This window comes from Brachionichthys hirsutus, chromosome 3 (genome assembly GCF_040956055.1).
Source record: "Brachionichthys hirsutus isolate HB-005 chromosome 3, CSIRO-AGI_Bhir_v1, whole genome shotgun sequence".
NCBI classification, from domain to species: domain Eukaryota; kingdom Metazoa; phylum Chordata; class Actinopteri; order Lophiiformes; family Brachionichthyidae; genus Brachionichthys; species Brachionichthys hirsutus.
The window spans coordinates 3,058,065-3,085,891 of record NC_090899.1 but is presented as its reverse complement, the minus strand read 5'-3'; the positions used below and the strand labels follow the sequence as shown (position 1 = coordinate 3,085,891).

General features: G+C 44.4%; 7 protein-coding genes across 8 annotated transcripts in view; 2 read left to right on the top strand and 5 right to left on the bottom strand.

Moving 5' to 3' along the window:
- Positions 1-127: 127 nt before the first annotated feature.
- On the top strand, positions 128-1,810 carry LOC137917310 (c-Myc-binding protein-like). Its single transcript, XM_068760121.1, has 5 exons — positions 128-264; positions 475-547; positions 870-918; positions 1,004-1,133; positions 1,297-1,810. Exons 1-5 carry the CDS (start codon positions 250-252, stop codon positions 1,354-1,356), a joined length of 327 nt encoding a protein of 108 aa, XP_068616222.1. The 5' UTR covers positions 128-249; the 3' UTR covers positions 1,357-1,810.
- Positions 1,811-2,040: 230 nt separating this feature from the next.
- On the bottom strand, positions 2,041-5,825 carry rhbdl2 (rhomboid, veinlet-like 2 (Drosophila)). The gene is made up of 8 exons (XM_068760371.1): positions 5,766-5,825; positions 4,767-5,010; positions 4,451-4,599; positions 3,707-3,819; positions 3,534-3,634; positions 3,347-3,407; positions 3,197-3,258; positions 2,041-2,665 (listed from the first exon to the last, which is right to left on the bottom strand). Exons 2-8 carry the CDS (start codon positions 4,995-4,997, stop codon positions 2,486-2,488), a joined length of 897 nt encoding a protein of 298 aa, XP_068616472.1. The 5' UTR covers positions 4,998-5,010; positions 5,766-5,825; the 3' UTR covers positions 2,041-2,485.
- A 681-nt stretch (positions 5,826-6,506) lies between these two features.
- akirin1 (akirin 1) lies at positions 6,507-11,203 on the bottom strand. The gene is made up of 5 exons (XM_068755224.1): positions 10,861-11,203; positions 7,837-7,971; positions 7,247-7,375; positions 7,073-7,144; positions 6,507-6,982 (listed from the first exon to the last, which is right to left on the bottom strand). Exons 1-5 carry the CDS (start codon positions 11,063-11,065, stop codon positions 6,972-6,974), a joined length of 552 nt encoding a protein of 183 aa, XP_068611325.1. The 5' UTR covers positions 11,066-11,203; the 3' UTR covers positions 6,507-6,971.
- A 1,327-nt stretch (positions 11,204-12,530) lies between these two features.
- cnr2 (cannabinoid receptor 2) lies at positions 12,531-13,803 on the bottom strand. The gene is made up of 2 exons (XM_068760446.1): positions 13,740-13,803; positions 12,531-13,588 (listed from the first exon to the last, which is right to left on the bottom strand). The coding sequence occupies exons 1-2, from the start codon at positions 13,801-13,803 to the stop codon at positions 12,531-12,533; spliced, it is 1,122 nt and encodes a 373-aa protein (XP_068616547.1).
- Positions 13,804-18,935: 5,132 nt separating this feature from the next.
- On the top strand, positions 18,936-22,719 carry pnrc2 (proline-rich nuclear receptor coactivator 2). The gene is made up of 3 exons (XM_068757154.1): positions 18,936-19,115; positions 19,618-19,824; positions 20,003-22,719. Exon 3 carries the CDS (start codon positions 20,026-20,028, stop codon positions 20,491-20,493), a length of 468 nt encoding a protein of 155 aa, XP_068613255.1. The 5' UTR covers positions 18,936-19,115; positions 19,618-19,824; positions 20,003-20,025; the 3' UTR covers positions 20,494-22,719.
- Positions 22,720-22,862: 143 nt separating this feature from the next.
- Positions 22,863-24,527, bottom strand: fabp10a (fatty acid binding protein 10a, liver basic). 2 transcript variants are annotated; one of them, XM_068757156.1, is made up of 4 exons: positions 24,352-24,527; positions 24,023-24,195; positions 23,740-23,829; positions 22,863-23,595 (listed from the first exon to the last, which is right to left on the bottom strand). In XM_068757156.1, exons 1-4 carry the CDS (start codon positions 24,416-24,418, stop codon positions 23,545-23,547), a joined length of 381 nt encoding a protein of 126 aa, XP_068613257.1. In that variant the 5' UTR covers positions 24,419-24,527; the 3' UTR covers positions 22,863-23,544. The 2 variants fall into 2 exon arrangements, with proteins under 2 accessions (XP_068613257.1, XP_068613256.1); XM_068757155.1 differs by lacking the exon at positions 22,863-23,595 and having other exon boundaries at positions 23,781-24,195.
- A 59-nt stretch (positions 24,528-24,586) lies between these two features.
- myom3 (myomesin 3) overlaps positions 24,587-27,827 on the bottom strand; it is a 30,924-nt gene continuing 27,683 nt past the window's right edge. The window contains exons 31-36 of the mRNA XM_068756944.1: positions 27,712-27,817; positions 27,033-27,196; positions 26,894-26,930; positions 26,696-26,718; positions 26,544-26,599; positions 24,587-26,440 (exon numbers count right to left, since the gene is read on the bottom strand). Of these exons, the coding sequence (XP_068613045.1) occupies positions 26,171-26,440; positions 26,544-26,599; positions 26,696-26,718; positions 26,894-26,930; positions 27,033-27,196; positions 27,712-27,817 (656 nt within the window). The 3' untranslated portion in view covers positions 24,587-26,170. The remainder of the gene's footprint in view (positions 26,441-26,543; positions 26,600-26,695; positions 26,719-26,893; positions 26,931-27,032; positions 27,197-27,711; positions 27,818-27,827) is intronic.

Here is a 27,827-nt window from a genome sequence, read left to right as displayed (position 1 = left end):
TTCACGATATAAATCTTGCGTGGTGGTATTATTAATTAAAAACAAAACATCAAAAATAATTTGCGTTCGTGGTTGACGTCTTGCTATGTTTTCCTTTTTACGTGGAGCACTTGAACGCAGCATCCCAGCGTCATAAACGAAACTTAACTTTTCCTCAGTTCTTGACCTCATTTGCTAAAGTCCTTGGGCGATATCAGGCGTTACGGAAATAGTGTGTTTAAGTAAAGAAAAGAACAAGTCAGTTTCCTAATGGCGCATTATCGGGTAAGTGTGTTTATTTACGATTTACATGACGCACGCTGAGTCTATAGTAGCTTGTCTTGTAAGCTAGCTAAGCTAATATTAGCACCAGCGGCTGTCGCAAGGTGCTGCTGATTAATAAACTGAAGACTGCGTGGGGGGGTTTTAAAAGATGCTTCTTTATGGGCAAAAGTTGCGAATTAATCCCAAAATGTCTCTCTGCTCCTCCGACAGGCTTCGGACTCCAAACGGGAGCAGTTCCGGAGATACTTGGAGAAAGCTGGCATCGCCGACAGGCTGACCGGCGGTGCGGCTCCTTCTGCGCGTTTAAATCCTTTTAATGGAGCAAATGATTAATAAGATATTTAATCACTGTTATTATGGGCTTAGGGTTTGCAGGCTTGTGCCAACACACCTATGCAAGAATATAAAATGTATTAATTAATCTTTCTTACTAAACAAATACATAATGCAAATGTTTCCTAGCGCAAAGGATCATTAAATACTTATTTAAAGTTACTATAATCAAATTTAAAGAATATTTGCTGCTGATTTCCATATCAGACTTTGGTTTGTATTGATGCCACAATTCCTAAACTTTATTTTCTCTCCTCTGTCTGGATTTCTAGTTCTGTTGGCTTTGTATGAAAAACAAGAGAGGCCCAGCAACGCTCTGGAGTATCCTTTACGACTCAATGGTGCAGAGAATTCATGTGTGGAATGCCACCATTTTGTTTTTGATTCTTTAACCAGCACCTCCTAGATTTGTTAAGGAGAATCTGGGTGCAGCCGACCTGAGTTCAGCCGACACCGAGGCTCTGCAGCAGGAGGTGATCGACTTGAGGCAAAGGTGTGCCGGTCTGGTGGAGGAAAACAAGGCGCTCAGAGCAAGGGTAAGCCTTGGAACTAGTTTTTTTTAGTTCAACGCCTGACATCTTGGACTGTAACATTTTATATTTTTGTATTTGTGAATTTGAAAATTGTCACGTACACACAAAAATGAGTTTTGGAAAGCATAATAAACAATAGATGTACTTTCTTTCCCCTCCCGTTTAGCTACAGGGGTATGAACCCGAACCCGAAGACGGAGCCGGAGCCGGCGCCGGCGCCGACTAGACCTCGGTGGCCCGTTGGTTCGAGAAAAGTGTTGTTTTTTTAGTTATATTGCTGTCACTTTCAATTAAAGGGCCAGCCGATGCGTGACAGCCAGTATTAGTAGCTGCGCTACTTTATTTAAATCTTGGTTCTCAGTTTCTTACAATGTAACTTATTCAGTATTACTTGTACTTATGTATATTGTTTTGCACATTCTGTTGATGTAGATGAGAACACAAGACATGGATGAGTGTGTGAGGACACAACCTGGTTAGATTTATAGTCTCTTTTTTGTTCCTCGCACCCGGGTCACATGACAATGGATCTCATGACGTCTCCTTTCTGTTTAGGGGTCTGATGAAAGTTAAAAGCATTAAAATCTATGTTTCATAGTACTTGCAGTGTGTTTGTCATAAAACATTGTTACTTGACATAGTTTTGTACTGATTTTCAGGTGCAACACTAAAAGAAACAAGTGAAAAAATATTTGGGTTTCTGTTTGGTAGATTTTTACTTGCGCTTTGAAGGCTCACCTTTGGATCGTCCTCACTGCGTCCTGTCAAACAAACAAAGATGACAGAAACGATGGCGGCTGGGACTCATTGAAACCCAAGAATTGTGTGCATCTCGAGATTATCTCCTGCGATCCGTGAGATTGTTTCATGTACCATCAGAAAATGGAAGGCTGAGCCCCCGGCTTTCCAGTATTTCCACATCATTTATTAACGGTTTCCAATATAACATAAAAAACATTTTTTTTCTGCTCCTGTGAAAAAATGCAACCAAATGAATGTTCATCAAAACGGAGTTAAATGTTGGGGACAAGTTTCTTGCAACAAAATACAACCAAAGAAGAATTGGCCGTTTCAATGCAGTCAGTCAAAACAGCCCAACAACTCTTCATCATGTAATCATCACGAAAAAACACTCAAACACATAAAAGATCGAATCCGGGATGAAGTCAAACATCAGTTCCCGACTGCAAATCACATCCAACTCGGCTCTAAAGCATTAAGGCCACGTTCTCCCGTCTGCAGAGGCACCCTGAATGCAACCAATGTGGCACAACATTCACAAAGTCCCTGAACGCGTCAGTGAGCTTCTCGTTTTGCCACACAGCCGTTTCGTTTGTGTGCGGCTTGTTTCGGTCCTACGATGCCGGGGACAGGAATATGTTGAAGAGCACGGCGAACAGCACAAACGCTACGTAGCCCACGATGCACAGCCAGAAACGAGGGTCTTTGAGGAGCTTCTTGTTGTAAGCGCTGAAGAAGACGTAGCCGATGGTCATTCCGGCCAGGATCCCTCCAAAGTGAGCCACGAAGGACACCTGGGAGGTGAGAGTAGGAGGGTGTCAGAGTGCTGACCCTCGACCTCCCTGAAAGGTGGTGAACGCCCATAAACCTGCAGGACCATCCATTTCCTTGCTGAGTTGCTGGAGCCTATCCCAGCTTGCTATGGGTGAGAGGCTAGGGGGGGGGGGTACACCCTGAATGTGTCGCCAGCTCATCACGGGGTTACATAGAGACAAACAACCACTCACCCCCGCTGGGTGTGGTTGTGGGAGGAAACTGGAGAAAACCCACACCGACATGGGAAGAACGTACGAACCCTGCAGAGACAGGATCGGAACCCGGTACCTTCTTCTGTGAGAGGCAACAGCGCTAACCACTACGCCACCGTGTCAGTTTAAGAGCCGAAAAAGTTAGGAGAAGGGGAGACGAGGAGATAAGACAAGGAAGGGAATGGGAATCAAGTTTTTAAGAGTTGGGGGGGGGGGGGGGGGGGCTGGATAAGCGCTTTTCTCTGGGGGCTTTTTTTTGTTTTTTATATACCTGTAAAGGTTAAAGACAGTTCCTACCCTCAAAGCGGCATCGCCGCTGCCAAATCTTCTGTAGAAGGCAAATCCAAAGTCGACCCCGACTGGAGGGAGGAGACACGGTTACATTTAACAAGTTTAAAAAAAAATGTAATGACATGACATAAGGTGAAAACACACAGCAGAGCGTACCGTATATCACGATGACAAGGATACGGAAAACTCCGAGGAGCGGAATCATCTCTCGGAAATTCTGTGGATTTAAACAGTCGCCGGCCGTTCAGGATAATGTCGGCACATTGTAGCTCGCGAAGCGTCATCGAGCCGTGTGTCGGGTCAGTCTGCTTAAAAACAGACTAAATGAGACTGTTTAACTTACCACCACTGCGTTCATGAAATAGCCCCCCACTAGGGCATAAACCCCCCCAGACGCACCCACCAGGGCGCTGAGAGGATCAAAGATGGAGCTGCACAACGAACCTAAACGGAAAAAGAGGATTTCAGAAGCATATTTCTGACAGGAATGAGGGGTGTGTGGGGGGGGGCGCTAACCTGCCAGGACTCCCGCCATGTAAACCATCCCCACTTCAAATCCCTTGTGGACCATTTCCAACGGGATTCCCAGCAGCAGCTGTATCAGCAGGTTTCCTACGATGTGCTCCACGCTGGGGAGAGAGAGAGAGGAAGAGAGGGAGAGAGAGAGCCGTGCTGAATGTGTAGGTTGTGGATGAAAGAGCCATTTTTAACTTTTAGCTCATAAATATCAGCCGTTTATATTTATTTATGTGGGAACATTTGAAAACGGTCCTGCGTCGAAGGATCGAAGGTCACACGCATCGGAATCTGGTTTTCTTACACGTCTAGAGAAGACGAGACTGTTTCGGGTCACTGTGACGAATCGGGTTTTCCCATGCGCCTCTGCGCGGTCGTGACTCTTGGATTTTCCGGCGTTCCCGTGGTTTATGTACTCGTGATTCCTCAGACTGCATGTTTTGACTTCGGAGTGTTTTGACAGATGTTCCTGTAAGACAGGAAATAGCTGCCGGGGCCTCTTTTTATTAATAAACTAAGCTTTACGTGATTTACGTGACTAACATGGGGGTACCGTGGCAACGGGGGGGGGGGGGTTCAGAATCATGATGACATACGCCAAAACAGGAACCCTGCAAAGAGGAGCAGTCTCCGGGTTCGAAATGGCCACAGGATGGAATCCACGCCTGACCCGATATTTACTGAGCTACGATAGAGTCGGACTTTCACCTCGTCATGAAAGTCCCGCCGCGGACGGACGCTTACCCAGCATGGACAAACATGTAGGAGACGAAGCGCCACGCTTCCTGCCGGTGCTCGGGCTTGTACGTGAGGTTGCTCCTCCAGATGCCCTCCTCCAGAGTCACCCACTGCTTCTGGGGCTTCCACACGGCATAGTAGATAAACACCGCCAGCTGGCGAAGGGCAGAAAGCACGAGATCAAGAGCGGCAACTCGTTTAAGTTTGGTCTGCGAAACACTAAAAACAGCCCCCCCCCCCCCGCCGCCGCCGGCGTTGGGTCAGCAGGAGCGCCCCAAAACTTAGACGACATGAAACGTGTGTGCGTTCAGGGAAAAGCTACCTCTGCGATACTGATGAGGATGATGAAGATGGGAGGAGGACAGCAGTTGGCCCTCTCCAGGTACTTGCTGCGCGAGTCCTCCGGGAGCATCCATTTGGAGACGGCGAGCTGGAACTTCTCGCAGCATCCCAACTTCCGGACGCCGTCGGGCTGATCCTTCCCGCCCCGGAACGGTCGGCCGTCTCGGTCCACGGGAAACGGCTCCTGCTGCTCGAGTTCGATCTCCGCCATGGCCGCTCCAGCCCTGCGGGGGAGGATCACGCATTCACACGGAGGGCAGGAGGGCAGGAGACGCAGGCATGAAGATCCAGTTTCTACTGGGTCCATGTTTACACCGAGGGAAAAGGTTTTTACGCGGTTTTTGGAAATATGATTTTTAACATCAATGTGATTGAATACATTTTATTTTCCAGGCATTCAATTTGCTGCTCTGAAGGTGAGGACAGCAACAGTAGAGACACGGCAGCCACGATTCCTTCAGTTCATCTGTCAAAAACATGGCCTGAATTTAAATAACATAAATTTTACTATCATTTCATGTCAGACTGGAAATGTCTTTGCTTGAGAATGTTTAAACGGTCTTCATGTATTTATTCACCTGCTGCTGTTTGGCATCCTTTCTTCCGTACGATGTATGATAAATTAAGTGTTTTACTTCTCAAACACAGCGACGCGTCACTTTCAGTGATGTTTCCAAGCGAAACAGGCATATATGAAATAGTTTATAGATTTTTTGCATTAATAAAAGCTTGATCAAGAGAAATGGACAATAAGAATGAAAAAGTAAAAGCCTAAAATGAAAGCAGTCCACGCGTGGAAGAGGATTCATTCCTCAAGGGGAATAAACATGGGAATAGTTTTCCTGTCTGAACGTGATCGAGTTGTCCCATTAGTGTTTCCTGTGTTGGGGGCGGAGCTGAATAAGTTGTTATTTATCACAGACTTCCAACAACAAACTTCTTTTGTTTCATGATGTGAATTTCATTCGGGCCTACTCACCTTATTAAGGAAGAGCACGGGAAGCTCCGACAGGACCCAAACGCAATTAAAACCAATCCAAACTCTAATGCGGATCAGATTGGAGTCTTAAAATATGCTCGATAGATACATTTTTAAATATCCCATATTAACCCTTTCAGCACCGTTCCGCCATATGCTCAGACACAGCCCGGTAAACACCGATCGTTGCTGCGGATCTCGGGAAGAGAAGAGAAACAGAACACCAGCGCTCGGAGATAATTATATCTGTCGCTGCTTTTCCTGCAGAGAACTTCCTTCCTTCCTCGACCCACACAACAATCTGGCGTTCGCCGTTTCACTAAAATCACACAGACGTTCGCGTCTGCAACGACCGCGCCGCAAACAGCTTACCTGTTCCCTGTGCCACACCTGGGATCCGTGACGTCACCTGCGCGACGACCAGCAAATGAAGCGCGGCTCGGCAGACGTTGCCTCCCTCCCTTTCAGAAATAAGCAAATAGAATCCTCATTTTTCCATGCGTTCAAATGGGCTGCGCAGTTTAAGTGGGTTTAACACCCGCCCCCATAATTAGATGCAATTGCCTTGCATGTCCACAGGGGGGCGCTGGAGCCCACAATTGTGTGCCTACCGATGCGATGTTCGCGATTCATTATCACTCTATCGCGCCAGATGTGCAAACGCATGATAATCTGACACCACAAATGCGCGTGCATGGTTTGAACACACGCCCACTTTAAACAAAGACAACAGACTTGAATCACAGAACTTTAATTTTCTTCAAAAGGAGGAAAACACATTCTCAGGTAAAGAGTTGTGAGGGAAGGGGAAGGGGGGGGGGGGGGAGCGTTTACATACAGCTGCTGGAAGGCTATACAGGATGATACCATGAGCCAATAAGCTTGTTCCTACAGCGCCGGCAGGATATCTGACACAGATCTGCTTCAGGCAGGGTTTTCAGAAAGAGTATATCAACAAAGGGGGGGGGGCTTCATGTGCAGCTTATCCTTCAGATTCTAACTTTTGACCAGCAACAATCGTTTAAAAGCAAGGATTCAAGATTTTGGGTTTTAAAAACGAGGATAAACCATGACACCCAAACAGTTTCAGCTGAAGGGGTAAAAAAAATAAAAATAAAAATGTGCTAAATAAAATGAAAATCGTGTGGAAGAGGGCAGTAGAAGAGAAGCCAACTCCGGAGGAAGCTGGGGCCTCCATCGATGAGTTCAGGAGACATCTGGAAGACAGAAGCAGCGACGCTGTGGATGATCGGTCTTTATATCGCAACGGCGAGACGCTTTAAAGTCCTTCTGAAGACGATACTTACAACTAGCAGGTCGGGCTCCGTATCTTCGCATGATCTGGTCTTGTGTGAATTTCACAAAAGATTCATATTGTTCTGAAAGAGAGGCAGGTGAAGGTGAGGACGAGGAACAACCGGATATCCGGACAGAGGACTGCACTGGAAATGCTTTCCTGTTCACAGCGGACCCTTTATTACCTGCGAGTTTTGTGTTAAGGATCTGTTCGTACTCCTCCCGGATCTTCCCCTCGTGGTCTTTCAGCAGTCGCTCACACAGGTAGCTCACCTGCCTCAGCGTAAACGAGGGCTGGTCCTTCCTGGAGGCACCTACGGAAATAAAAAATACAATTCTATCACGCTGTGAAAAGGCAGAAATCCCTTCCCATCTGCAGCAACAAGTCACGGAAGTTCTCTCCAGAAATCGGTACGCCGCCAGGCGCGAGTTGACAGCTTTGCCCCGTCGTCCCTCACCTCCGCCAGCAAACGCCACGCCGCAGTAATTTAAGCTCTTCCGAGTCTTTCTGTGTGTTTGACTGGAGACGGGTTTTAATGAGGTGATCCCTATCAGAAACGGAAAGACGTCCAGCGATCTAGTAGCCTTCATTACCTACAGCTTCTGTAACGCAACAGGCAGGCTTAGATCAATACCATCCACACAGCTGCTTATTGGCACACGGAATCAGGAAACATGGTGGGAGACGCGCCCAGTTAGAAGACACCGCCCACCGGATCAAATCCCACAAACACCCTGCTTGTGCATTTGTGCAGTCAGCGGCACATTTTCCTACCTGGAGGGGAGCTGGGAGCGTTGATGGAGGAACTCGGGCTGGAGTTACCGGCCTCGGTCTGGTTGAAGGCTCCTTCCAGCTGCCGCCGCCTTTGGATCCGGCTGTACTCCTGGCGGAGGTTCTGGAAGATCTGCTCTGTAAGAAACAGACAAGATGACAAACTGCTAAAAGTAGAACAGAGTAAACGTAGGCAGGATTTCCACAGCATGAATATGTTGACTGTCCGCCAGCAGTGGGCGGTTCTCCTGGACGGGGTTGGAAAACTCCGGGTGCTCTAGGCCACGGCAAGCGGAAAACGCCACGGCCTCAGCTGTTAGCCAAACGCTGAAGGGGAGCTTGGTCTTTCCGTGATCCATAGAGTGGGTAAAGTCTATGCGTGTAGCACCACTATCTGGGGGAGTAGCTCCTCGTTTATCTCGGGTGGGGGGAGGGAGCGAGGGGCCGCTCATCGGCAAGCTTGTTTTTGTGGAAGGAGAGGAATTCGGTTTCTGAAAGCATCGATAATAAAAGACTAATCTGAACGGCTACCCCCGGCTTCACTCAGAACGGGAGTCCAACCCCAACAAAGCAGCAGCGAAACGGCCCAACGATGATAAACGGGAAGAACCGTTTCACAAAGACTTTGACAATTAGCAATTTTACTAATTTGCCAGGATGTTTAAACCTGTCAAGCTTTTAAAAAAAACATTGGCTCTTTAATGCTTGGATCCCTGACTCAAAGAATATTTGCATTTTTAAGTGTACAGGGGTTCATAGACTTACAATTGGCTCGGAGGTTTCTGTCGTGTGCCGACTTGGTTGTAAGTCGGCACACGGTAAAGTACCGTAAGTATTTTATGCTGCGTCGTGATACAGTAATACAGTAAATGGAGAGTAGAAAGAGACAATCTCTGTTGACCTTGTTTTCCTCACCCACCACCACAAAACTCCATTAGAGCCCGGTCGGCTCCCCCCCCCCCAGGTCTTATGCCTAAACTTTGACCCAACAGAGTTTTAAGTTACACCACGACACCGGGGGGAAAACTCCAGCCTCACGTTAACGGCAGCAACTTTTACACGAGCACAAGCCCAGACTGGCAGCGCGAGGAGGAGGAAAAACAGGCTGGAAGATCTAATCTACATTGTGAAATAATTACCTTGAGATACCACAGCAATGTCAGATCCATGCGCTCCGCCTGCACCACCCCAGCCTCGCTCAACACAAGCAACGGCAACTAGCTGGAAAGCATACGTGTGGGTAGGGACGGTGGGAGGGATAACAGCTGACCTTTCGTTAAATACAAAACTCCTTTCACTTGGTACGCCACAGCAGAAAAACAGCCGAGCAGCGCCAGTCCCAGGAGGTGCCTCTTTCTGGGTAACGGTGAGTAAAGGAACTTAAATCTGGACTATTCGTGTCTGCAAGCAAATAAATCTACATGACTTCACCCTCGCAGCTGTTACGCTGCAATTCAGCAAGACCGCCGGGCCTTTGATTCTGGGAAAAAAAAGACTCAGAAAAGCTACCTGGGGGGGGGGGGGGGCAAACACTAAAGATTAATTTCATGGACAGCCATTAAGATAGCTACACTATGAATCCTACACTATAAAGGCCAGTGAGTTTGCATAAATGGTGAGAGCACTCAAGGGGTAAAGAAAATGTCTTCCTGCCCATGCATCTGCAAAACCACGCAGCCATGAACACTCTTCTCAAAATACACCCGATATTACAGCAATTTAACCAGGATGACAGTTCAGAGAATGTTCATTTCAGAAGAATGGCATGTAAGTGAACACTTCCATTCATTGTTCTTGCCACTGTTTTCTGGGGAACTTCCCAGAATCTCTCCTTGTACAAAAACGAGACGTATTCAGTTGCCGGAATACGCCAAGCATACGCTTCCATGGAACAGAAGGCTAGCTTTATTTTGCAAGAATATACAGTGTCATAAGAAATTGATTTCCAATCCCTCCAGTATACACATTTAACAATCTAGGAACAGCAAGCGCCACATTTCACATCACTGACTTGGGTTCTGCAAAGTCCAAGATATTCTGCAATTGGTAATCGGTAATTCCAAAAAGGCATAAAAGGCATAAAAGGTAAGGCTCCAATGACTGACACGCTGCCAAATGTCAATGACTGGCACACAGAAGAATTTGCACTGGATGACAGTGAAGGGATCTCAGGAGTTAATCTATTTGTCATCTCCACACCCGGCCAAACCTTGCAAGGAAACATTCCTCGTGAATGGTACAGACATAAAGAAAATGCACAATGGCCTCCAGGCCTGAAAATGAAAAGAAATGCTTGTGGTGCATAATGGTAACCCCCCCCCCCCCCCCCCCGACTGGATGGAGGACAATCGTGTACTAAAAGCCAAGGAACATTAACCATGCAGCTCCCAATTAACAACCTGCAGTGATGAGTTAGCTGAGGCGACGCCGTTTGTCTCCTCGGGAAAGCCAACGGGCGACAAATGTTAGGTTGAGAGTAAAACCCTTTTTGTTTAATGAAAATTGACGTACAAATGCACCGAGAGAAAGGGTGTCATTTTCACAACGCAACCAGATTACAATTGCGAACGGTGCAGAGAGAAACACAGCCAAATTAATATTTTAGCAAGTGGTTAAAATAAACTATGTACTTAGTTATGAAAAGGACTTCACATCCTCGCATTTACATTAGTTATTAACCATCCGCTTAAACCAGGTCATGTTCAAGCTAACTATGCATCGAAACTAGTTGAAAATATGCAACTAACAGTTGTCTAGCTGTACAGTCACTCTGTGATGTGTGTCGAATGTGTTAAAATAACGATTTATTAACTATTTAAATGAGGAACTCGCAAAATGAGATGTCCAACACAGACGAGTGTGCTTTCTTGACGTTAGCTTAGCAATGCTAAGGTTAGCCTCCAACCCCCATTCTGATTCTCTAAACTAGCAAGCTAACGTTATCCATTTCACTCCACCCAAACCCCCTCCCCCACGAAACCCACCGTGAGAGGGGGGGGGAGAGTCATTTTTGTCATAATTTCATACCTGGGGTGAGCCTGTGTTCGTTTCCTATGGCCGGAGGAGACATCGTATGCATGGGGCTCTCGACCGGCGGACGGAGGTTGCATCTTTGCGGGGACGGGGCGCTGGGAGACCCAGGTAGTGGAGCGCACCTTCTCCGCTTGGGAGACTGGGGACTGAGGAGGGCCTCAAACTCCATCGATCGCTTTAACGTAGCTCCACACGCCATGCTAGCTAAATAAAAACGGAAAAGGTAAGATGGAGGAAAATACCCGAAAATAAATGGGTTTATTGCTCGTGGTTTCAACGCGTAAGTCTCCTCGAATTTCCGCACGAGCCTCCCTTCCTTCCCACAACAACGGATTTTCTACTGTCGAGTTGTTAGCAAGCAACCGAACCCAGCCTTCTGAGTTTTAAAAACGTCACGTCGTAGACCGTACCATTAGGGAGTACGGGGGGGTGGTCACAGTATTACGGTGGGTGACTTCATATATTTCAAGATCAAATTTTTGTAACTGGTGTGAAAAGAGAATACACAACAAGAATATTGTTCAGTAGTCCGTGACTTCTTTTCGATTTTTTTCTCTATTTTGTCGATTTTAAATCAAGATTTCCCTGCCCTCCCCTGTTATTATGATTCCTTCCCATTGAACTCAAATTGAAGGTTCACGAAATATCTCGGTTCAGAGAAAGAAACCGACAAAAATGTAAATATGAGTTTCGCCTTTCCTCTAGAAGATAATTGCGGATTTATTGGATATGTCATTGATCCCTTTTACAATAAACAATGGCGATAACGGAAGGGAATGGCAATATTTTCTTAGAGAACTCCATTCTTCACACTGTGGTTTGAAACATCATCTTCAGTGATGCAATGATCCATTAGTGTATATGTGTTTTTATTAAGACGATTTTCATTTGTCAAGTCACTGAAATTTCAGAGGATGAATTGATAGAAGAAAAAAAAAGCACTGATTTTGATAGAAAGAACTAAACGCACAGTTCATTTCTGTTTTGTGGTACTTAGAACAGCTTGTATCTGGTGAATTCTAATTCTGTACTGCTGGGTTCAAAGATTTAGTAATATCTTGTTAAGTTTTGTAAACCTGGCAAAAGACAAGTAATCATTATGTTCATTTTACCAGGTTGCAGTTCCAGTAAATATTAATAACTGTGTGTTCCTCATCTATTGCACATTTTATCTTAATATTATTGCAGTGAGACTATTTTTTTGTTGGTGTACGCTCAATATTTGAAATAATAAAAATATCACCTCACTGTGAAATACATCTTGTTGCATCTCACTAAAGTTGTTTCATTAAAAACCTGAACATTGCAACTTGTACATTTTGAAAATTTGAATTTTTAGAACCAATGTTATTCTGATAATCAGGTCTGAATTTCTTCCACTAATAATAAAAAAAATAAAATTCATACCATGTTAATGCTGCTCGTGTTTATTATCAAAGTAACATAAGGGTGACACAATAATTGCCATGTCTGATATTTCTTATGGTATTTTAGTTACATTTTATAATCAACTATGACAGAATAGACCACAATACTTATCAAAAAGGTTAGGTTAGTTTCCAGCACGTATAATTTAACAATAATGGCTCTTGCTTAATCTAATGCTTACATGTGGGGATGTCTGCTTTGAGAACCCAGACACGTCTGTATCTGTGCAGCTTCTGCTACTGATTGTCCACAACTTCTGAGACAGAATGAAGTCGGTCAGATCTGGTCCCAGTAGTCCTGTCCTCAGAAAGCGTGCTACAGTCGTCTTTTGAGGACAATCCTGGGGTTAAATCCTTTCTGGATTTTTTGCAAATGCAAATCCGACACAACCTCTGTTGCAACTGCAGCAATTCGACTCTGAGCTCTCGACAGCGCAGGGCATACAGCAGCGGGTTGACTGCAGAGTTCACCAGGCAGAGGGTGCTGCAAAATGCAAAGGCCCTCTTTTGGCTGAGGGTCAGGACCACACGGACATCCACCAGCATGAAGGAGAGCACAGGAAGCCAGCAGCCCACGAGTATGATTAGGATGAGGCCAAAGGTACGAGCTAACCGGATGTCCATCCTCATACGGGCTTGACCTCTCCCTGTTGCTCCCTGGATGTTGGCCATGGAGGCCTCATGACGGTGGGCTTTGCACAGAATGAGCGCATATGCCCCCAAAATAAGAGCCAGCAGCACCAGGATTAAGCTGGACCAGCAGGTCAGATAGACATGGCTAATGTAGGGGAATAGATGTGAGCAGGGTGGAGTAAACCCTGTGGCACACCTCCAACCCATCAGAGGCAAGAGGGAAATGAAGATGGTGGCGGTCCAGAGGATCAGCAGGCTCAGCACGGCTCGCCGGCGGGTCAGCAGCACCTTATAGCTGGTAGGCTGGTGGATGCACAGGTAACGGTCAAGAGCAGTCAGGAGTAAACTCCCTACAGAGCTGCTGAAGGCCATGGTGACACCGCTTAGTTTAAAGAGGTAGGCGAAGGGGCCATCACTGCGGCGAAAGAGGTGGAAGTCGAGGAAGCTGGTGGTGAAGAAGCAGCTGGCGAAGACGTCCGCCAGAGCGAGGCTGCCAATGAACAGATATGAGGGCCGTTGCCGCAGAGTGGCCGTGGCAGCAATCACCCCCAGCACCACGGCGTTTTCCAGCAGGGTGATGGGACCCGCCAGGAAACAGATGGAGCTGATGGCGAGCTTCTCTGGATCCGTGAGGACCATGTAGCATTCCAGATTTTTGCAATCTGGGAGGAAACACAGGCATCACAAGAAATTTGGCCAAACGTAGTGAAGGTACTGCTGCAAATGTAAAAAATATAGAAACTATCGTACTCAAGCATCAAAATCTCAAATCTTTTGAGCAATTATTTGAATTCTAAGGGAGGCATACGATACCGAAAGAGACGTTCCCTTTGGCTCCTGTGGATCCTAAAGAAACGGAAGTCAAGGATTCCTCCATTTCAACCGTTATTGAATCGTTCGGCATTCCACTGCAATTAGGAAATGTCAAACTAGTTTAATTCTAGTGTTCTTTTGATCAATCAAAGGAGATGAAAAGCTGAACTCTGAAAGGCTTTTTGAATAATCGTTAAACTTTGTGATGGCATCGATGTGATTATAAATGGGCAGTCATTTTATCGGGGTCAATATAATGACATCATCATATGTGGAGATTTGCCCTCTGAATGCTACCCCCCCACTATTAACCCTTTATTGCCAAATATATCATAATTGATACACATGGCCTTTCAGGATTTTGAGACTTCGACTTCAGAAGTTTAACCCCCCCCCCCCCCCCTCACCTTAAGAGATCTTTTTTACGTTTTTTACATCGAGCAAAGATTAGACCAGGAACTTCCTGTGGAGAAACAGATACAGTAGAACATGTGAGGACTTTTGTCAATATTGGACATAGCACTTAAACAGAGCATGAACATTAGTGCGTCGAGACAGAAAGTCATTTAGAGTTCAAGACAAACATGACAACGATCAGTACGGTATTTGATGATGCTGATGTTGAACAGATAGTTGCGTGATTCAACGAGATCGTGTTTTATAGCGAGCAATAAACCATCCATCAGTCAAGAAAAAAAGAATTGACCCAACCCGGGATCCAAAAACAGATTGAGTGCATGTGATTATTATCAGCCAATCCTGTCTCTGCATCTCTCATTCAGTTTTGTCTTTTATTCTTCTCCCAGTGACCATTGTTTCTGTTTTTATTTAGAAATAAGACAGCGGCTTATGAACGCATAGAATATATATTTCGGCAGGCTTGGTGGAAGTAAATTACATCAGAGACAATATTTCTCAATCTCATAATCGGCCACAGAGTCGCATGCACTGTGGATATTGCACCACCTCAGGCGTTCTCGTTCCTGTTGTCGCCCTTCTTTTCTCTTTTCTCCCTTGTGATGAATAATATATAATGATGACGTCTTAAAGACAGGACATATTAGAGAAGCCATACAGGGATTGATTTTAGGCACATCGCTATGGAAACATACGTTAAAAGGTGATGTACCAACCACGCCGCGAGCCATTGCTGCACTCTGCCACACAATTGCAACATTTTTCAAACCTGTCCTCCACAAGTTGACAAAATAAAGTTATTTCTCTCATTCCTAGTTTCGCAGCGCCACTAGAAAATTAGTTCTAAAACTCCTAACTGCATCAATAATTTCACTGCAAAGGAGGCAACTGATGGACAGATGAAATATTTTCCTTGAAACTTCTAAAAATTGCAGCTTGCAATGCTATTTAAAAATCGAAAATTTCAGAAGCACTGCATGTCGAGGGTTTATAAATGCAGAAAAACAAACAAGCACACACAAACAAAGAGTTCTAAATGCTTACCTTATGTTTTCACCTGTGACGGGTTTTCTGTTTCGGTGGAACAGACACAGGATGACAACGCAGACAGACGAGCTTGAGTAATGGCAAAGTACGCCGGTGAGGGCAGAAGATAAGGAGGGTAGCTGTGATGACATGAGGGAGGGGGGGGCACACAGAAAGAGAGCAGCAGAGAGATGGAAGAGCCCATATGATGCTCTAAGTATTCAGCATGAAAGACAGATGATGTCTTTAATGAATGAATTTGGATATATAGATAAATAACAGAGATCATTAATCCTTCAGAAATTCCTTTCCAGCTGAGAGAACCAGGAAGGACTCGGGGTTGAAGACCCTTTCACAGATTGATTGGGTTTCGGATTAAGTGCAATAAATATGTCAATACAATAGGAGGAATAACACGATAACCAAGTTTAGTCCAATCCAAGTAAAAATGTTGCTTGAAGTAGCACAAAAAATAACTTGATTTAAATACTGTGAGGGTGCACTTGAAAAATGGTGATGTAATATATATATATATATATATTGCAGCACAAGAGTTTATTTGCAAAACTTTAACGGAATCCTTCAATCCAGCAGCAGCCTTCAAACCAGATTCACTGAGGGTGTAACACTCCCTTGGTGCCAGTAGGGGGCAATGTTTAGCTGCGTGAACTGGTGGACATTGACTATCATCATAACCTTTTGGGTTCCTTAAGTCTTTTAATCTTTATTATTCTTCATAGACACTAAAACGAACTCACCAAGCAGCTCCCTCATCAATTAAGACCACTGAATTTAGATTATGTGCCTCTGGTAAAAAAAAAAAAAAAAAAGAATTAGCAATTCAATAACTATTTAACCGGGTCATTAAATCACTCACCGTAGGCATTCTGAAATGAGTTAGGAACCTATTTCAGACTCTCACTTGAGAGAAAAGTATGCTTAATAAGTCGGGAACTGGGACCAACAAATGAATGAAATGACACTCTACGAAAAGGGGTCAAGAAATGTTTTGTAAATGTTTAGATTCGAGAATAATTAAAATAAATTATCTGTCATTTAAAAAGGGTCTTGATAACAACAGCGATGCATGGCGCACTGGCCGTCGCTTCTCCTCCGTCTCGATAAATCTAGCAGACCAGAAGGAAGACAATGTGATTAGGGATCAGAGCTGCAATAACATTTCTTTCGGTGACTGTGCAGCGCAACAGAGCAAAGCACGGGACAGAATAGAGCAGGAAATGTTCAATTATCAGCTGGAATGCATCTTCCTGTTTACACAAGCTCCTCTCCAGAAATCATGCCAGACACAAAGCGCAGGGCCTGCTTTGCTGGTTCAGACGGATTCACATTGATCACATTTCCTCTCCTCATTTCCAGATTTCCAGACCTTCAGACAGAAATATCAGAGCACAGATGTGGGAGGAAATAAAGTCAAATTACTTCATACCCATGGAATCAATTAAATGCTTTTGGTCTTTGGAGAATATATTTTTTTATTATATACAAATAAAAATAGAAATAAAAACACCGACCGACCCCATGCAAGGTCCTTCATCTAGTCTTTGGGTCTGCGGCGTTGGATCCTTCAGCGCTGAAGATCAGAGGAGAAAGACACTGGACTGGAGACGATGAGCCGTGCGTGGGTTCAAATCCAGGACAGGACAACAGGTAGGAAACAAACTGTGTGTGTGTGTGTGGACCAAACAAAACTAAAAAACTAAAACCACTGCCTTTTTTTCTGGTTGCGTATTTCCGACTTTCATCGATTTCACCTAACTGGCTTTGAGGGAAATAAACAGGTAAGTCAAACTACCTCCGTTTGGCTGTATTTTAAAGCATTTTGTTTGCTAAATGGGAATATTTGTGGTGTGACATCAGGCAGAAACACATGGATCTGTCTGATGTGCTCAGATTGATGGAACAGCGCCACCTGTTGGAGGTAAAACAAAATGATCTAATTTATGAGGTCAGACTCAAACCAAATAACTATAATAATTATAATTATAATCAGCATGAGGACCACAGGCTGTGGTTTTGTGGGAACGCTGATGCTCCTTCAGCAACAGTTCAGTTGAGAAAGACATCGACCGAAAACGGTGAGTTGTGGGTTCAAATCCAGGACAGGACAACAGGTATAGGAAACAAACTGTGTGTGGACAAAACAAACACATTATTCATTTGTTTGTTTGAGCTTAGTTTGTTGTTTTTTTCCCTTTAGAATCAGAATCAGAAGTAGTTCATTCCCATTGTCAATGAGGGTTCACAGACTAGGAATTCTTCTGGGTGAAGTCGTGCAACATGTAACAGTAATGACTAGATTTCAAAAGACATACAAGTACAGACCAAATCACAAAAACAGCAGCATCAGGAGTGGATACACAGATGTGTATTAGCAAGCAGCATAACTAGTTTAATCACGTTACATACGCTATCATAATTTATCCTGAGTATTCGATAAATATTACTCTAACTTTTTAATCGCACTCTAACGACGTCACTCTTTACACGAACTGCGCTGTTTTGGTCTGTCCTTGACGCGTCTATATCCTGTGACAGGACGTTGGTCCCCCCCCCCCCCCTTCGCTTAGGGGAGTGTCCTGCCATTTAACTCCTGAGCGCAGCCTGACACGCACGCAGCGCCTTTACGCAATCTTTATTCCAGTAAAACAAGGTCGCAGGGAAAATAACCTCAAATAAATCCGTCGCACAAATTACATTGGATTCTTTCGATTTGGACCCAAAAACACATAAAAGCAACACTGGAAGAGCGTCACACAAACCTGTCAAGAGAAAAAAGGAATTAACACTGAAAATAAACTACACCGAAGTAAAGAATAAAAGAAAATACAGGGTCTAGTTAAAAAATAAAAGCTTGAAACTTGCTGAAACTTGATTCAGGCGGTTCATTGAGATTGAAAACAATATTACATCAGAAAGTTTGTTCTCTATAAATTTACGCTGACTTTCTATACGTGAGCCAGTAAAAGTCTTATAAATCTCCACACGGCGTGGACTAAAGTTATCCGGCTCGAGGTTAATTAAATCCACGAAACATCAGGGGGAGGAATGCCGGCTCCTCTAAACGGCGCAAAGGCCAGCCTTGTAACGCAGCGTCCGAGATACGAGGTCTGCTTGCGCTATCATAATGTATCCTGAGTATTCGATAAATACTATTTAAACTTTTTAATCGCATTCTAGTGACGTCACTCCGTGTTTTGTTTTGGTCGGATAGACTGCGTGGGGGATGGGCTGCTCACCCTCGCTATGTTGTTGTGTATCATTACAGCCTGTTGCAGCAGCCGCTCCAACAAAGAACAACAGGTTTGACGTAAACAATCGACAAATCCGACTTCCCATGGCAGGAAAAAGCTGCCATTATACGAGTAAACACAAATTTACTTGTTTACGGAAGGGCTGACATTACATAACTAGCTATTTGTGCCTTTTATTTGGAGCCGGTGCGTTTTGTTTATTCGTGTGTAGACTGGGATAAAATCCGAACGTATTTAACGCATGAACGTGTTAGTTTCTGCTATTTAGTCACTTTCAGGAAATACCCGAGGAACAAAGGAAAGGAGAAGAGGGGCTGGCCTGTGACGTCATCAGTCTGGCAACAGACGCGGACGCGTCTCAGTCCCTCGACGGTGATTGGCTGTTTGGTTTGCGTCTGCCACGCGATTGGTCAGGGCTGGAAAAAAACACGAGCTACATAGCTGCCGTGTGGATTCCATTTTGTTGCAATTCAGACGGAGTCGGCTGAGAGAAGCTGCGTTACATGACGACCTGTGACACAACCTGAGCTTCGAACGTGACGGATTTGTAGAAATTATAGCTTGCTATTCTTCCTACATACTCCTCAGGGGAATTTCAAAGAGCCAACTACTACACATTTTCTCTAACGAAAGGCTTCATCAACCGAGCCTGAAGAAGTCGGTAAGCGGCGCTAGTGTTATGCCTCGTCCGCCATATTGAGCGTACCGTCTCTTTGTTTTGGTTTATTCCCAAAACAAGCGTCTCCCCACGTAGTTTTAATGTTACATTCTCGATTAGCTGTTGTGATGGTGTTTAAAAACCCTCGATAGAGGTTTTTGACTCGATGAAATTCGAAGTGTTTGTGCTGAGACGACGCTTTGAGCCTCACGAAGTGGACGCAACGTCGTCGTGAATAAACGACCTTTCGTGTGTCTCGCTTCTCTAATGTCGCGACTTGTCAACACCTCGACTGTTATTATTATTATTATTTTACGTAATAATGCCGATACCGCAGAAGGATGCGAAGCTTTTCGTTGCTTCTCAAAAATGACGCACTTGTATAAACGGTGGTTAGCTTACGGCTAGCTCGCGTTCTTTCAGAAACAACAACCGGACACTGTACTGCGTATTTTGCTCTTTAGTGGGAGCACTTACTAATTATTAATATTTTTTTTTTTTAAAGGATTACGACTTTTTGGAGAATCGTGTGCCGAGGTGAATTAATGTTCAGCTCGGCTCTACGGCACAACAACGCTCATTGGCACATGAAAACCTTCCACCTTGCTGGACGTAAAAGTGCAGCGAGAAGTAGATCGAGGACCTGGGGCCCGATCGGAGGCGAACGTTTGAAGAGAGGCCTCTGCTTTGCCAACTTTCTGACAACAAAGAGGTGAGCTGGGGCCGTGGGGGTGTGTGTGTGTGTGTGTGGGGGGGGGGGGGGTCCTGCCCGACTGGTGATTCTGCACGTAGCCCGTCTGTGCTCAGCGAATGCCGATTGTCATTTATCGATAAATAGGACTTGACTAAAAACGGATTAACGACATGGATTTCATTGCCTTACCGTGCAGGTGACACGTAGTGCAGAGGCATTATGGGAGGTGGAGAGAGATATGACATTCCAGTTTCCCACCCCGAGCGCCCGTTTACCAAGAAGAACCATCAGCTCGGTCGGGCCAAGCAGAGAATCCGCGACCAGTGTGGGGCGGCATCTTCCGGAGGGGTCGGAGGCCTTCACCATCACGGCCACCGCAGGAGCGACAAAGGCATAGTCTACCACCGGTCTCCGGAGGCGCGGCAGGCCGTGTCTGCAGAGAACGCTTCTGTTCGTTTCGCCACCAACTACGATCAGAACTGGGAAGGCGCCGTGTCGCACCTCAGCACGCTCTTGGCCGCCGCCCAGGGGAGTCCTAACTATGCAGGGCCGAAGTTCAGCGAGCCCCCCTCGCCCAGCGTGTTGCCCAAGCCGCCCAGCCACTGGGTGTCTTTCACGATGGGCTCCTGCGACAGCAGGGAGAGGATGGCCTTCCAGCTCAAGAGCCTCCTCAAGGTGCAGGCCTGAGAGAGAGAGAGAGAGAGAGAGAATCTCACTTGATAGATTAAAAAACAAGAAAAAAATCCAACCAACCAGGACTCTTCAAGGGCGTGTGCTGACCAGGAACATTTAGGTGCTGTAATACCTTTTAATCTGTTTTTAGGGCAGCCTTTGGGTGTGGGGGAGGCATTTGCAACGTTATTCGCTGTGAGTGTTGACCCGACACGTATTTTTTTTTTTAAGTTAGTATTTCAATATTACAGCATTTGAACCTTGCTGGTTGGCAACGCCTTCAGTAGAGTCCGTTTAATGATGAATGACTAATGACAAACTGGTACTTTTGTTTTGTTTTTAATGTCGGCTGTCAAAGCAGGTTTAAGTGAGCTTTTTCCACCAAATAAGGAATATTGTGAATTGCATAAACACTCAACTCTTGTAGTACGGTCCATTTCTGTGGACAGACGTTTGTAGTTTTCCAAGTTGACCTGTAAAGCATCGGGTGCTCGGCAACAAAGTCGTTCAGTGGCACTTTCTTTTGTAACTAGGGCCCATCTTTTTTCTTAAATTGTGTCATATTCCTTATTTGGGCTGGAAAAAGACTCAACTGCAATTCTGCAGGGAAAAATGGAAGTAGTAAGCTGTAATATGAAACGTCAAAAGCGTAGCCTCAAACTGATGGGTAACGAGACCATGGCACACGGGCCTCACCCTCTCAGCTCCTGTATCTCTTTTTTTATTGCGCTGCGCGCACATGCACTATGGGAGTTGACTCATCTGAGGCCCACAACATTCTGTCATAGCGTTATTTTTCATGAGTCTTTTTTTAGTGGATGTAAGCCGTATGGAGTATTGCGTGTAACCAAAGCAATGTTTTCACTTTTTTTCGGTCCATATCTTAGGTGTAGCTGCCACTTAAACTTTGCCAGGCTGAGTGTTATTTGGATTAGAGCGCCGTGGTTACTTCTGGCGCGTACCAATAAGCGCTGTTGTTGCTCCTCAGCTCTGCCTATCCACCACAATGCTGCAGGTTCGATAAGCGGAAGAGGGCCATGATTTGGTGTCTAAATCCCAAGACGTGGTCCTGTCGGCGGCATGCATTTGTAAGCAAGCTAAGGCGGAGCTGAGGAAGGTGTCGGAAGCGGCCCTCGGGACTCAACACGAGGCAGAGGCCGGTGTCGATGTTTACGAAATGGCTTTCAGTGGTCAACAGACACTGCCTCTTACCTTCAACTCTTGTTTACCCTCTTGGACTGCAATCCAACGAGTTAATAGCTTACTGACCGGGATACTATTGAAATGCTTGAGGTGTAATTGACTATCTCTCTATTAATTCTCTATTTTTGTGATGCAATCCTTTGATTGAAGCTCTTTGCTTTTCCTTTGCAGAATTGGAACTGTTAATGACCAGCCTAAAAGATGACAAAACAAAGTATGACAGTTTATTCATATGTTCAAGAGCCATGTAAATAATGAATATGTAAAGTACTTGTAGCATATGTACATTTGAAGGCCAAGTTCGAGGCCTGTCTGACAAAAGTATTTTTAGTAATAACACTGAATGTATGAGACATGCTCAGGACATGTCTTTACTTCAATACTGAAGAATATTTTTGTTAAAACAATCTGCCGATAGCATTTTATGAGTACCCCTGCACTGTTAAAATTTCAAGAGGTCTTGCACATGTTTTTTATTGTTTTATATGACGCAGTGTAGGGTGAAATTTGCTAAATTGAATTAAAATGGCAAGGAAGTAATAATTGGATCCTAGCGGAGACTTGCACATGTATGGATTTAAGTTGTGACCGTGCTTACGGTTTGTAAGCGTGACGCTCTTATTCTTGAGTTGACCTATTTGTGCCTAAGTTGAAACCCATGCTGGAAGACTGAGGTGGAACTGCCACCCACTGACCAAACGTGTTCCTCAGATCCACCTCCATTTGTCAGCCGTTCTTCCGCCAGCTGACAATTGAATGTGGTTCTGTGCCGTATAAGTACCCCCCTTTATTCGTCATTTTCTTTCTTTCCCCTGTCGAGTCATGCATGGCAGTCTCCCAATTCTAAATTTGTTACCTGTACTGAATTGGCTGTTAATTTGTCCCCCTGTTGAAACGTCACTGAAGTTGAAAATGTCCCCTGTTAAGATTGGTGTCAATTGGCATTTAAAAAAAAAGAAAAGGGCAAAGAATGCACTCTGAATTGATTTAAAAAAAAAACAAACAAACAAATGAATAAATCCCTTCCCCTCCCCCCTATTTTGTCTGCGATTGTCTTGTTTTTGTTATGAATAGATGCGTGAAATCAACCCATCGGTGCATAGCAACCACTATTCCATTACGATGCCATCCATACACTGAAGCCCAATACAAGTGCGAGAAAGGATGAGAGTTAAACCAAAAAAAGGAAAAATACACAACAGTAAAACTATTGATAGCTTCTGCCCCTTTGCTGACATAAGTAACATGAGGTAGATCATGTTAATCACTTGATATTGGTAAACTATCCCCAAATCCAGGGCGGGAAGTGTAGATCTTATAAATTACGCATTTTATTCACTCACCAAAAGTCAGTCAAAGGGGTCCGATAAGCGCCGTACAAAATGTACGTTTCGTGTCGCGATTACATTAAAAATAAATTGCATGAAACTCAAAGCAATGATTTACACCGTGCGTGATGTCATTTTTGAGCAGACAAGTAGATACGGTAATAAACAAAAGGAAAAAATCTTACATTTTGACATTGAAAAGCCCATCTATGGATTCAAAAATCTAATTCATTTTCTCAGCTGGTGTATAAAGACAAGAACAATTTAGAACATTTTGATGCTTTTCCAACGCTGACTACAACTTCCAAGATGGCGGACGTCCTTGCCACGCATGCCTGTGTTTCAATCTCGTGATAGCCAGTCTACGTTATCAGAAGTTACGCTCGCGTGCGTTCGCACCTACGTTACAGGAATTCAGCCCGGGAGTGTTGTTTCTGTTATGCATTTGGATAAAACGCTGACACAAACCACAATTGTAGAGCGAATACTTTTATTTTTCTTCTTAAATAGACATTTAGTTCATTCGTTGCCTTGGTTACATCTTCCTGCTCTTTCTGACAAGAGTTGCTGAGCCCATGGTCAAAGTCTGAAAAGGGACGAGCGAAAAGGATTGCTGCTTTAAGATAACTTGCATTTTAGAAGCTTACACTTTGAGATTAAACAACCGACAGTGATTCAATTTTAATTTCGTTTCACATTCTCAAAGTTCCTTTAGAAAGAGTTCAATTACCTCAATCATCTCTCCACCCTTAAGCTCCTGGATGTGGCAGAACTTTCCGGTTTTGCAGGCCAGTTTGCCGCCTTCCAGCTTGACAGTGCACTGGGGGGTGGTGCAAGAAAAGGAGATGATGTATAGCTGATGACAATCAGCTTGCTTCACAAAGAAAATGAGTGTGCACAACGCCCTCGCCCCTCTCAAATGACAGCGCTAGGGGACACTGCAGAGAAAGGCCCGCCACTAATAGCAGTAGTCCTGAAGCCGCTGCACGTAAAGATCGGACGCAATGACAAACCTTGAGCTTCTTGTCATCCATGGTGGTGATATCTGCCTCCTTCCCAATGGTGAAGGAGTTGGTCACGGTTTTTCCTGGCGTCTTGGAGGTGACAACAAAGTCATTTCCATTCTGCTTGATCTCAGTAATTGGTTTGATGTCCTTTGCCACCTTGATGACGTCTTCTGGAAGTTCTGGTCAGCGGAGAACACGTCTGTTAAAACCCTACTATTTATATGCCCAATTAGAATTGGACATGCATTTTCAGTGTGGTTGTCATTAGAATGCTTTAGCTACCTATTATTTTCTATTTCCATGCATGTCAACCCCAGATCTTCTGTGGTTCTTACCCATGGCCCTGAGGAACTCCTCATAGTTCTCTTGGGCGTAGACCTGCCATGTTCCATTGAAGTCCATGATTCCTTGAAGATCTAGATTCTCCCTTCCCCGAGGCAGGCTGGAGGCTGTGACAGCTGTGTGAAGCTCAACACAATGTGGAGGTTGCGACGGTAGCAGTTTACCTTTTTATACATGAAAGTGAAAGGGTGTGTGTGTGTGTGTGGGGGGGGGGGGGGGGGGCCTGCGTGATGTCTATTGTGCAACGGAACACTGAAGCAATCGCTGCTGTTTGAACAACCTTCAGTTCACGCACTCCAGTTTGGCCTAACTTAGCTTCAATCAAAGTCGTGTGTGTTTGAGAGTTTTATATGTACAGATTTGTATTAACGACAGAGCGAAGAAAGACTAAATCAAGCTTACCGTTTACTGTAAATAGAGAAGTCTCTCAAAAATGATGCAAATTCAACTAATTCACTTTAAACAGTAAATGTTAGCTGACCTTTATTCAAAGACTCATTTATTGAATATGACAAACTGACTTCCATCTAAAGTTGGTATTTTTTCTGCTTTGTTTTGCCATGGGAGATTAAAAAAAAAAAGAATTAATCAGCATATTTCAGTAAACTTGTGTGCAGTAGTGATCTCCACTCGAACCCTGGATAAATTTCACTTTCATAGTATTGACCTTGAAGTTTTGATTTCATGAATCTGTAAAAAAAAAAAAAAAAAAGGCAGACAATAATGTCCGGAAGGGCAAAAATAAATCTCTCTGCCCGGTCAGGTTAGCTAGCTCTTATTTCTGCAGCGTGCCATCGAACCTCCCGAGGTGATGGACCGCGGTCCAGTCGTAAAGGTTAATGACACAACGGCTATTTGCTTTTAAAGCACCAGACATAACCTCTTTCCAAACTACTCTACAAACAAAACTGCTCCCCAAATCGTCTTTAATAGCAGAAAACGAGCTTGAATGAAAGTTTATGAAATTATGAATATAGAGGAAAATGTGCAAATCATTGCAAAACACACATGGGAGTCATTTGAATCTGCTTTATTCACTGCACACAAATGACAAAAGCTACACAGCCCAGTTGCTGGAGGTCCTCCACTTTTGTTAATGAATATAAATAAAGCTAGATACCTATTTACTATCAACATACAGTATATCTATATTCGATTATTAATTTGATAATGTTAGCAAACATGATCTACTAAAGGTATTGAACTTATGGGAGCTAAGCTAGCTGGTGTTTGTTCACAATAAGTTACTTATGGTACAGTCACAAGCAGAATCATTCAGCCTCCACTGCGTCGGCTTATCGGCAAAACATCCTCGTCATCAGCTGTTCGCAACGACTGCATCGATATTCCAGATGTTCCTGCTATAGTCGTTTTTCTATCTATGGTCAGATTTATGTAGTTTTCTAGAACCACTTATCAGAATACTGAGTGATATTCCTTGAATATTCACCTCTACCTGGTGCAATAGAACACTTTTTTGGTCTGAAATTTAAGTTGGCAGATGTCTCTACAGCATTTAACAAACAGCTGATATCCAAATGTGCACTCTTAGGAGGGACGCTGTCTAAATGGAGGGGGGGGGGGGGTCTGTAAAAGACAATAAATTTAGCATTTTGTGCTGAATTTGAAAAAACACATTTGTTGCAATGAGCAATATTAGCTGTTCTTCTGTGATTAAGTAATAGCAAACAGCTGATAGATAGCGTGTATAGCTAATAAACCCGATCCAATATGCAATGGGGGCTGAATCATTTCTGTCTTCGGCTATGAACATCTCAATCAGGAACCTTATTGCTAATCCGTTTTGCCAACTCAAACCATCACAACGAAATCTGCCGGAGGATTCTCATCACACCCGTAAACGCTCACGGTCACGTCGACCGTTTCAGAGCCGTACTTGTTGCCGACATAGATGCTGTACTTCCCAGAAATCTCCAGGGTGACGTCGTTGATGGTGATGGTGCTGCACTTGGGTTCCTTAGTGATGGTGAACTGGGCCTGGTTGAAGAGCTCCTTGTCGTTTCTGAACCACGTGGTGTCTAAGGCCGGTTCGCCATCGATGAAGCAAGTCAGACACAAAGACTAAAGAGGGGAAGACAATGGAAAATATGAAATAATTGACCCGAGGAAGGATCACGAATGTGTCTCTTGATAGCAGTGTCCGTTAATCCCGCCAGTGCCATACCTTTCCCTCCATGATGGCCACCGCATCAGGAAGACCTCTCGTCACTCTGGCTCTTTCTGTAACAGAACAAGAGACATGAACTCCCCCGCTTATCTCCTCTGTACTTTAACATTTGTGTTTTGGGCAGACAGAATACATAAACTGTGACTCACTTTTTTCAGTAACGGCCTCTTGCCTGAGGGACAACAATAAAGGGTTAGACAACATGACATCGGAAAACAGAAAAATCAATGGCGAAGTGTTTTCTGCGAGTGATTGTTGTTGTTTTTTTAGCGCCACATGACTGTTTTCTGTTGGTGTCACAGCAAGCCATGCTAGATGAATCATCTGGGTTTTAGTGCAGCACTTACTTCAACCTCTGGTACTCCAGGAAGGCCTCATCAAACACTGTTAAGAAGAAAAAGAATGTAAATCAAAACTGACACAAAAACATTGCATTCGGTCAGATTTTTTTTTTATCGTGCTTTATAGCTTGCGATTTCCTGTCACCTTGTCCGGACAGGTCAAGATGCCGTTTGTGTGTCTCGCTGCCGTCAAACATCTCCAAAGTGTATTTGCCCTTATCGTTTTCTGTCGGGTTGGGTATTTCAATCCAAGCTTTCTGGCTGCTGCTGCCGGTCTTTGTCCTTGCATCCGTGTCGATCCTCTTCTCCCTATGCGCAAGGGAGTGCTGTTAGATGTATGTAACTTGCTAAAATCCAATCTTTACTAAAGAACAACATGTTTCAAGACATGCTCCCAAGTCCCAAGACATGCTCCCCCCCCCCCCCCCCTCCCAAAGGTTTTTAATACCAGCATTAGGCTGCCTATTGCTCAGTAGTTATGATCAATTAAATGGAAAGAATAAACAGAAAAAAATGTGGAAAATATGAAGTGCGGTTCCTTTAATCAATTTTTTTAATCCTTAAATCTGCCACCAGGTGGTGCTAGTAGACCTAATAAAACCAACCAAGAGACCATGACGCCCATAGTTGCGTCATATACATGCATGATATGCAGACTAAGTCGAGTCCATCATGACCTACAGGTTTCTATCCCCCCCCCCCTAAAGAGTTTTAAGGTTGGAAACAATGCTTCTAATTTCTCACTGTTTGACATTTCTGTATCAAAATATCATTCATTTGTCAATTCGGTTCCTTCTGCACATGGGTGTTAGGTATCAACTCACTTGAAGTACCAGCTGGCCTTCAGGTAGTCTATATAATGTTTGAAGGAGCAGTAGAGCCGGAATCCTTCAGAGGTTGCCTCAATCCTCAGCGGGCTGGCTGAGAATGCTGCGAAGGA